This window comes from Excalfactoria chinensis, chromosome 3 (assembly GCF_039878825.1).
Source record: "Excalfactoria chinensis isolate bCotChi1 chromosome 3, bCotChi1.hap2, whole genome shotgun sequence".
NCBI lineage: Eukaryota > Metazoa > Chordata > Aves > Galliformes > Phasianidae > Excalfactoria > Excalfactoria chinensis.
Window position 1 is genome coordinate 79,809,069 of NC_092827.1, and position 8,679 is coordinate 79,817,747.

The 8,679-nt window shown below is 44.3% G+C and overlaps 2 protein-coding genes across 4 annotated transcripts in view; one reads left to right on the forward strand and one right to left on the reverse strand.

Annotated features, from left to right (window-relative positions):
• TTC7A (tetratricopeptide repeat domain 7A) overlaps positions 1-3,757 on the reverse strand; it is a 157,516-nt gene extending 153,759 nt beyond the window's left edge. Inside the window, exons 1-3 of one of the 2 annotated variants that reach the window (XM_072333365.1) lie at positions 3,489-3,757; positions 2,762-2,925; positions 1,077-1,245 (exon numbers count right to left, since the gene is read on the reverse strand). In XM_072333365.1, coding sequence (XP_072189466.1) covers positions 1,077-1,245; positions 2,762-2,925; positions 3,489-3,651 — 496 coding nt within the window. In that variant the 5' untranslated portion in view covers positions 3,652-3,757. Of the gene's footprint in view, positions 1-327; positions 389-1,076; positions 1,246-2,761; positions 2,926-3,488 lie in introns of those variants that run through there. The other variant, XM_072333366.1, reaches the window with a different exon arrangement.
• Positions 3,758-3,936: 179 nt separating this feature from the next.
• Positions 3,937-8,669, forward strand: MCFD2 (multiple coagulation factor deficiency 2, ER cargo receptor complex subunit). 2 transcript variants are annotated; one of them, XM_072331690.1, is made up of 4 exons: positions 3,937-4,051; positions 4,327-4,475; positions 5,181-5,340; positions 6,478-8,669. In XM_072331690.1, the coding sequence occupies exons 2-4, from the start codon at positions 4,336-4,338 to the stop codon at positions 6,607-6,609; spliced, it is 432 nt and encodes a 143-aa protein (XP_072187791.1). In that variant the 5' UTR covers positions 3,937-4,051; positions 4,327-4,335; the 3' UTR covers positions 6,610-8,669. The 2 variants fall into 2 exon arrangements, with proteins under 2 accessions (XP_072187791.1, XP_072187792.1); XM_072331691.1 differs by having other exon boundaries at positions 4,031-4,147; positions 6,478-8,290.
• The last annotated feature ends 10 nt before the right edge of the window (positions 8,670-8,679 follow it).

Below are 8,679 nucleotides of genomic sequence, written 5' to 3' on the forward strand. Positions count from 1 at the left end.
CCCAGAAAGGCTGAGTGCACCGCTAGTCAGTCTCAAAACACACAACCCTACAATAAATGGACTAGTAGTCACTCACTCTACTGCACCATGCAAGCATTAGTACAAGTAAATTAGTTGTACTCCACAAAAGCTCGTTAACAAAGCAGATTCAACCAGTGTCACAGCAAACATAACCAAAGCAAGCAAGGCAGCTAAAACAGGTTTTCAAAAAACAAAACAAGGGAGAATGAATGTGTGAGATCACGGAACACCCAAACTATTATCAGTAATACTAGCAGCCCAGTCAAACAGTATGTTGGGTTGATTCGGCATCACTCTTTTACATACCAGTTGAAGGTATCTGATCATCACAGAGTTCTCATTCACCTAATTAGCTGGTGGACATGCTGAAAAGAGTAGAAAGCAGTAGATAGGTAGCAGTACTTGAGCAACATTTATAAAGAAACTGAAAGCAAATGAAGGAGAAGGCTACTGATTTTCCCCCTCCCGTATCAATAACCAACCAGAACCTTCCTTTCACCCACTCAAAACTGAAACGCACTTTCACTATCAACAGAGGCAGTTTTGATTAAGATCTCTCAGTGCAACATTCGTAGAAATAAAAAGCGAAGGAGACTCCTGTCTGTACATTAGGTCTGACACCGTGTGACAAACATTGCAAAAACATACTACCCTGATTTGAAAGCACAGATTGCATTAGTCCAGAGTTTAAAACTTGCCAATGCTGTCCTTGTTTATTTCATAGAAATCATTCAGTAGATGAACTCTAAGAGAAAACACAGGCCCCAGTTAAGCTTAATGCTTGATTAAAATTTCCCCCAAAACACAAGCATAGGTGTGCTGCTGATTCGCAGCCATCAGCTACCACACCATTTCCAATGTCAAGCTTTTCTTTGCAAGTCAGCCAATTTTAAAACCATGGACTAAGACTCCATAATGCCTCTAAAATTAAACTCCACAGACCACAGCCAGTAGGATATTCTGAAGGTACAGCACTGCCCTAATTCTGTTCCAGCCTTGGAAATGTAACTTCAGCATCAACAGCACACTTCGAATATACACATTTGATCCTTTACCTTTAATAACAAAGGCTTCAGCCACCAGACGCAGCATATACAAAGGTTCGTCTTTTGTTGAGAGGTCATCAATTCCTGCTCTTGCATACATGCTGATGGCATCTCTGTAGGATCCCTCTACATAATGAAGCTTTCCAAGGATCAGCATAGCTTCTGTCATATACTTAGGCTGAAAAGAAGGATGGGGGGGGGGGAAGGAAAAAGAGTGAATACATGGTAAAGTACCAGATAGCACAAATGAGGTACTTGAGAACAAATTGAGCAAATTAAGAATGCTTTATTCTTAACTTTGCCAACTACACAGGTTGGAGTAGGAAGGATTTAATGTCTAGTGATTTTTGTGACGTACTTGCGAGAGCAGCAAACCACAAAGTTCAAGGAACTACTCTAAAGTAGCTGACCCTATTCTGTTCATTCACCAGCCGCTGCTCACACATAAAAGCCTACCAGTTCCAGAACTAGCCACATGCACATCAATCCCCTGCTCTAGAACTTGGGAGAAAGTGTCAGTTAGCCAAATGCTATCCTCTCCTCCATACCTTTTAACGAAAGAGCAAGAAAACTCCCAAATTTTCTCAAGGTAGGAAAAAAGAAGGCATGTCTATCATTTTGGTTTCCTAAGGATTGAGAATATCCATACAAACTGACAAAGAAAAAAAATCCCAGTAAAATACCAACATTCAGACCCTTCTCATGCTTCAGAAAACATGAAGTGATTTCTAACCCTTTGCCCTCCTTTTCTCAAGGCATGCAATCAGCACAGGCCCAATCTTACATCAGTATTAAAGTCATCACTAAGAAAGAAACAGGAGTTGCTACTCCTGAAGCCAAATCTAGCATCCAGATCTGAGAAAGTTCAGTGGTTCTGTCTGTTACTGGGGTTGAACTGGATGAATTACATTTCCTTCCCTAACCTCCTATTTTTTAATTACATTGACATTCAAGAAGTTAACAAGGAGCACCCCAGGGAAAAAAAACACTGAGCATGTGTGCCCCAGCAAGCAATCTAAGTATAACACACACTGCCAGGATAACCAGCCCATAAGCCGCTGGACTGAAAGTAAAACAAGTCTAGAACTTCAGACTGTTGTGATTCATTGACTTCTTAAAGCCTTTTTTGCAACTGTGTGTCCACGGATGCCAGCAACCATTGATGCAGTCTTGAAACCCTCCTAAAGCTCTACAGCTTAGCTGATGTGCAGCTACAAACCACACACCCAGATCATGAAATACACTCAAGGCATAACTTCACCTATCTTCTCTGGCAGATGCTGAGCAAAATGCCAGGCCCTGCGCTACAATCTCAGACAGCCAGCAGCTGCTCACGGCAGGCCTCATGTGCATCAGTGGCTGCACACAGTTCCCTCAGCCCATGAGTAGTAGAACGTCCAGCAGATGGGCTAAACCAGAAACACTGTTCTATGGCCACAGCCCAACACTGCAGAGAGCTCCACCTCTTTCTCATCGAAAATAAACAGTATATGTTTGTAGTACATCATCTGTCATGATGCACTACATCCAACAGAAGACACTGCAAAGAGATACTGAATTACCAGTACATCAGTAATACCTATAAATACATGATACACAAAGGGACACGATAAGGCAATGTCCCTCCTATCAGGATAAAGAGGCATGAGAAAAGCACCAGACTAACAGGAATCCCAGTGACAGAGCTCACTTACTCGCAGTTTTCCTCTGATTAAGACATTGGTCAGATGCTGCTTAGCCTCACTCAGTTTTGGCTCATTCCTCTCTGTCAGTGGAATAGAGTCCTTCAGTTTGGCAAAGTTTTCCTTCAAGCATTCTTCCAGCAAAGCTTCTGCAAGCAGCATACTCCCATAGTCCTCTGAAAGCACACATCCATCAACAAGAAACTCACTTAGAGCTGATCACTCAAGAATGCTATTTTTATCATATAACTAGCATTACATTAGCTATTAGAGAGCATTAAAGAACACACCACCTTCAAGATGCAGAAACAGTAGAGACAGAAAGAAATTGTAAGGGTGAGGAAAAGAGAGAAGTTGCACTAACTTTGAGCTGCTGGAAACCTTATGACACTTCCTTTTAACTTGAAGATTGCTTCTGATAGGGTCCTATAGCTTTGACAGCACAGTCCATTCTTGTGCTAGAGTGACACGGCCGCAATCCAGCAGGTAACGCTTTGAGAGCGACCGAACTTATCACGTTTAAAGGAACAAGTAAAGGTCCCGGCTCCACGCGGCACAACCTCGCTCCTCAGCGGCGCTCCCACCGCCCGGACAGGATCCTTAGGGGACAGCCGGTTCGGAGTGCCGAGGCGGGGGGCTTCAGCACAGCGACCCGTACAGGAACCCGCACACCGGAGCGCCCCGCTCGCCCCCGGCCCCACCGTAACAAGACCGCGACCCGCCGAGCGCGGAAGCTTACCCGTTTCCTCCACGCCTCCCGCTGCCACTTTCCGCCGGGTCCGTGCCGGCGGCAGCAGCTGCTGCTGCACCAGGAGTCGGAGCTGCCCCCAGTGCCCCTCCGCCCGGCACCGCTCAATCTCCCCCTCCCGCTTCACGTGAGACAGCGGGCCCTTCGCCGCCATCTTGGTGTGCGCGCCCGCCCTGCCCGGCGGCAGCCCCCGGCCTGCACGAAGCCGCCCAGACGCGGCGGGGCGGGACGGGGCGGGAGCTCCCCGCTCCCCGAGGTGCCGTCGGGCAGGCAGGGGGCCGCGGGGCAGGGCCCGCCTCTCGCGCGCAAACCACGCCCCTCGCTCTAAGCCCCGCCCTCTCCGCAAGCCCCGCCCCCAGCCCGCCCGCTCCACCTGGCCGTCAGCGGGCGCTCCACGTGGAACTACGGCGGCGCTGACGGCCGGTACGGCCAATGGGCGGGGCGCGCGCTTGCGGCGCCTGCGCAGTAGCAGAGGGGCGGTGTGATGGTGGCGGGCCCGGCGCGGGGCGGCTCCACCTGCTGGGCACGGAGCGGCGGCCGCTACCCGCCGGCGGGTGCGTAGCGCGGCCGGGTCGCGGTGTGACGGCGCCGAGGGGCAGGGCCGGGCGTAGGGCCGCTGTCACGGCCCACTCCTCCGGGCCCCGGGGAAGGTGGGGGATGAATGTAAACAACAGCTGTGCTGCCTTCACGGCGTCCGGATCGATGCGCCGTGGTGCTGAACGCGACCCTTGGCCCCGTCACCGCGGGCAGGGCTGCGTTCTGGAGTTCGGCCGCGCTGTTTGGTCCCGTTTTAACCTAAGGGAGCGCCCGTGTTTTCTTTTCTTTCCAGGAGACCACGATGGCCCCCGTGAGCTTTAGGAGCCCTCTGCTGTTGTGCCTGGTGGCCGCATGGCTCGGCCCTGTCCCGGCCGAGGAGCCCGTGACGGAGAGCCCGCCCTCACACGGCCGCCTCGATAAGAACTTGGTGCAGGACAAAGAGTAGGTGCTCTGCGGGTGTAAACTTCAGCTCTGCTTTGCTTGTCTCTGAAGTCGGGTTACGGGAGGTGGGTCGCAGCCCGGGGCACCCTGTGTCCTCACGGTGCTGTATGAATGGGTGCAGTCGGAGATGAGGCATTCCTTCACTAAGTGTACTGGAGATGGGAGGTATGGAAAGGCCTCTCTGGACATTAGCCCTGTTGGAGGTATGAAGCATTCCTTACAGGTATCTTGCCTACCTAGAGCAACGCAATGTAAACAAAGCTGTATTTTAAAGAGGTAGGGGAGAGTTTTATTCTTCCTTGCTTATTTATACGTAAAAGAGATGTGGCAGCAAATAACGTTTCCTGGTTCACATATGACTGGGAGTGATCTTCCTCCAGTTACTGGGCTTTGGAAGACAGCCAGAAGGAGATTCAGGGCATTGCTTCACTTGTTTCTATAATCTATTAAGTAGACCAGAAGAAAGAAGAGCAGCTATCTCAGATATCAGAGACCGCTACAGCACCTTTATCAAACAACCTTTGTACCCTCCTCATTCCACTATAAAAATATCTTTCAGCTGTAGGGAGCGTGCAGGGTGTTTTAGAGATACGTGGTTCCCATGTACTTAGCTGCTTGACCTAAGACTAAATTTGATGTAAACAGAGAATTAATAATTAACTGTTAGCGCTGTGTTTTGTCGTTTTTTTCTTTGTTTTTTCATAGCCACATCATGGAACACCTGGAAGGAGTTATTGAAAAGCCAGAGTCTGAGATGTCTCCACAAGAGCTGCAGCTTCATTACTTCAAAATGCACGATTACGATGGCAATAATTTGCTAGATGGGTTAGAGCTCGCTACTGCTATATCACATGTCCACAAAGAGGTAGATGAATATTATAATAGTTTGTGTGTTTAGAAAACAGTCTGAAAAGCAGCTAATGTAGAGCATCTACAATACACCTTCAGGGCAGTTGCAGTACAACAGTTTGGCCTGAAAATGAGACTGTCTCCCATTTGGTTTCACTTATAAAAGTCCTGGCTTCATTACAGTATTTCACATCATCATTTTCAAGAAGACTCCGCTGTAGTTTAAACTTCAGTGTGAATGGGGAGTGGAAGTGATTTGATAGAGAGGATGCTTTGATTGGCAGAGATGGGGAGAGAAGAAAGGGAAATTATCCAAATTGCAATTAGGCTAAAAAAGGGTTATAGAAGTAACGTGTGGAGATGCTGCTGCAGGTCCCAAGGCTGCTGTTTTCAACTCCAAAATGTTACCACAGGAGACCTCTTGCACAAACTTAGTGTAACAAGAACCAATCATAGCATGCCTTTTTCTAAACATGTTTTCGTCCCAGCTATGAACATTTAAGGACAAATGGAGCTATAATTGCTTTGGGAAGATGATGTTAACACAATATCTCACATTGACCTTTTGAAGAATGCAATTCAGAATGTAATCTCATACATACATCTCTGGCCAAACAAAAGCCTGCATCAAGAACAGAACGATGGCTGTTTCTTTTGCAAGGGCCCCTTTTCCTATTCCTCTTTGTTCCCAAGAGCTGATACTGAGAATTTTACTGTCTCTAAGCTACCATGTACTAAACATGCTGGTTTTCTCATTACATGTTGTTCTGCATGCTGCAAGTTTTGATGTGAAGCAAGATGTTTCTGCACTATCTAGAAACTTCTGTCCGTGCCACATCCAGACTCAAATTAAGAATGCATCTGTTAGATTAGTAACTATCCTTGTACGTTTTGCTGTTAGGTCTCTTGGCCAAGAATGTGAACTGGATATAGCAGATACAAAGTGCTTGTTTTGAAAGACAGAACGTAGACTTAGTAGCTTTCATCTGATAAAATCTGCTTATATTGAAATAAATAATTACATAAAACTTAATGCCATCTTAAACATCAAACACGAGCTGCTTAGCAAAAACTAGTTGCCAGTAATCTGTCAAATGTGCCACTACATGGGAAACTGCTAAACTGTGAATTGTGTTGTGTTTTCTTATTGTAGGAAGGTGGTGAGAACAGCCAGGCAATGAAAGAAGAGGAGCTAATTAGTCTAATAGATGACGTCTTAAGAGATGACGATAAGAACAATGATGGATACATTGACTATGCAGAATTTGCAAAATCACTGGAATAAGGTTTTGAAAGGAGCTTGTTTCTCCATCTAACTGAATGGAAATGTGACCCACTATAATGTGATCTATTAATCATGTCAACCTTTGTGCTGAGGTATTCGTGAGCTGAGGTGTACCGGTTCCAGGTGAATTTGTTTGCAAAATGTATGTGCAAAGAGCCTGGCTATCTCAGAGTGATGGCCATGTTTGACTAAATGTAGGTACGTATTTGAATCTTGAATCGTGGAAGCATCAAAATAATTCCATAGGCTACAGCTGTCAAACTCTTAAGCTATAAGCTATATGTGAGTACTTAATACAATCAGATGCAATCTAAATTACTTCTTTTTTTTTTAATGGAGTTATATAACACTTGTTTGCTTACATCTTCTATTTTACCTTATGACATACCTAGAAAGACAGAAAAGGTGATGACTGCATAAAGTTGTATATCAAGAAGGAATTTCCTTCTCGCTAATTTCAAAGGAAATTTCCATACAGGTGTGGTGCTTGAAACAGCAATTGTAGCAGAAAAGTGTTTGAAAGTGGTTTGTGTCTGAGGTCCCTGTAATACCCTGTAATACCATGTGGACTTTAATGCAATCTTCAAAGAAACCGAGTCTTTTTAAATATATGTACTTTCTAGCATACCCTTATGCATTATATATAAATATACATTATTTTCAATTTCTTCTCGTTTTTCACAAATTTACTGTTTATTTTTATCTTCTCTTACCTTCCGTGGTCTTTTCTTAAGAAAATGAAAGTATTTTTAATTCATGTTGTATTAATGCTGCATAACATTTACTAGAATACCTTCTGCTGTCTCATTTTGAAGGTCACGTTAACTGTAAGCCAGTTCAATATACTGAACTTTCTTTTCAATTTGGTCCTTAAAGTATTAGCCAGCAGGATAATCTGTGAGCAAGTAATGCTGCCTTGTTGAGGTTTAATTTCATATTTCTTGACACATAAGTTACAGTGTTACTTTCAGGAGGTATGGAATCACTGTTTCAAGATACTTGAATGTTTGTAAACAAACATGGTTCTAGGAATGTTTTCACTGTCCTCAATACTTGCTAGGTCAAGCAGTGTAAGGATATTAGACAATGATGTACTGCTGCTTTATTGACATTTGGTAACTATAAAGCATAGCTGAAATCTTAAATTGCATTCAAACACTGTCCATGAATAGAGCATCTGAATGTTGGCGGTTCTGTAAAATGCATAAAGAGCTATTTTCTGTACAAAATTATTCTTATACGAGAGAAACACATTTGTAAAAGAAATTACTCCATTTGTTTAAACGTTTGCGCAATGGATCCTGTGTCGGACTTCTTATTTTTATTGGTCTTGTTTTTGTAATAACTACTTTGTGACCAGGGTTGTGCTGGTTGTACAATCAATAAAGCAAAGTTGGGATTGTAGCACTTGGGAGCCAGCATGTAATGTGGGAAGTTCTAGCAAGGCATGTGCTTAATTTTCCAATAGAAAGCCCATTTGTGTTACTAGCAGTCATTTTAAAACCAGTTGGGTGGGGGTTTTTTTGGTTGTTTTTTTGTTTTAATTTCCATGGCAATAAATTTGGACTGAAAGTTGATGCTGAAAGAAGTACAGAGAATTGTTAGCGGATAGGAAGGGAGGGGAGATGCGAGGAGGTTAAGATCATCAGTCCTGAGCATTTAAAGGCTGTTGATCCTGGCAAGTCCTACGTGCTTATTTCATAAGCTTTTTTCAACGTACTTTGGACCAAGAAACTGACGTCTATGGCCAGCTCTTAAAAATCATTCTTTACTTATCAAGCACAGTGGTCAGAGACTAAGAAAAATGCTTCAACTTAGTCTGGTGACCAGCTATGTGGCACGTACTTACATAAATGTCGCATTTATTTAGTTATTAACAGTTATCCTATGGGGCAAGGGAAGCGTTGTATCAGGAGTAATGATGATAAATACAGGTATTGTGGACAGCATTTTTTACCAAATAATTTAAACGTGTTTTTAAGGAGTCGGCTGCTTGTATAAATTGAGAAATTGCTTATCAAAAACAGAGAATAAAATTGGCATCTTTCATTTCACAATGCATTAAGTAAA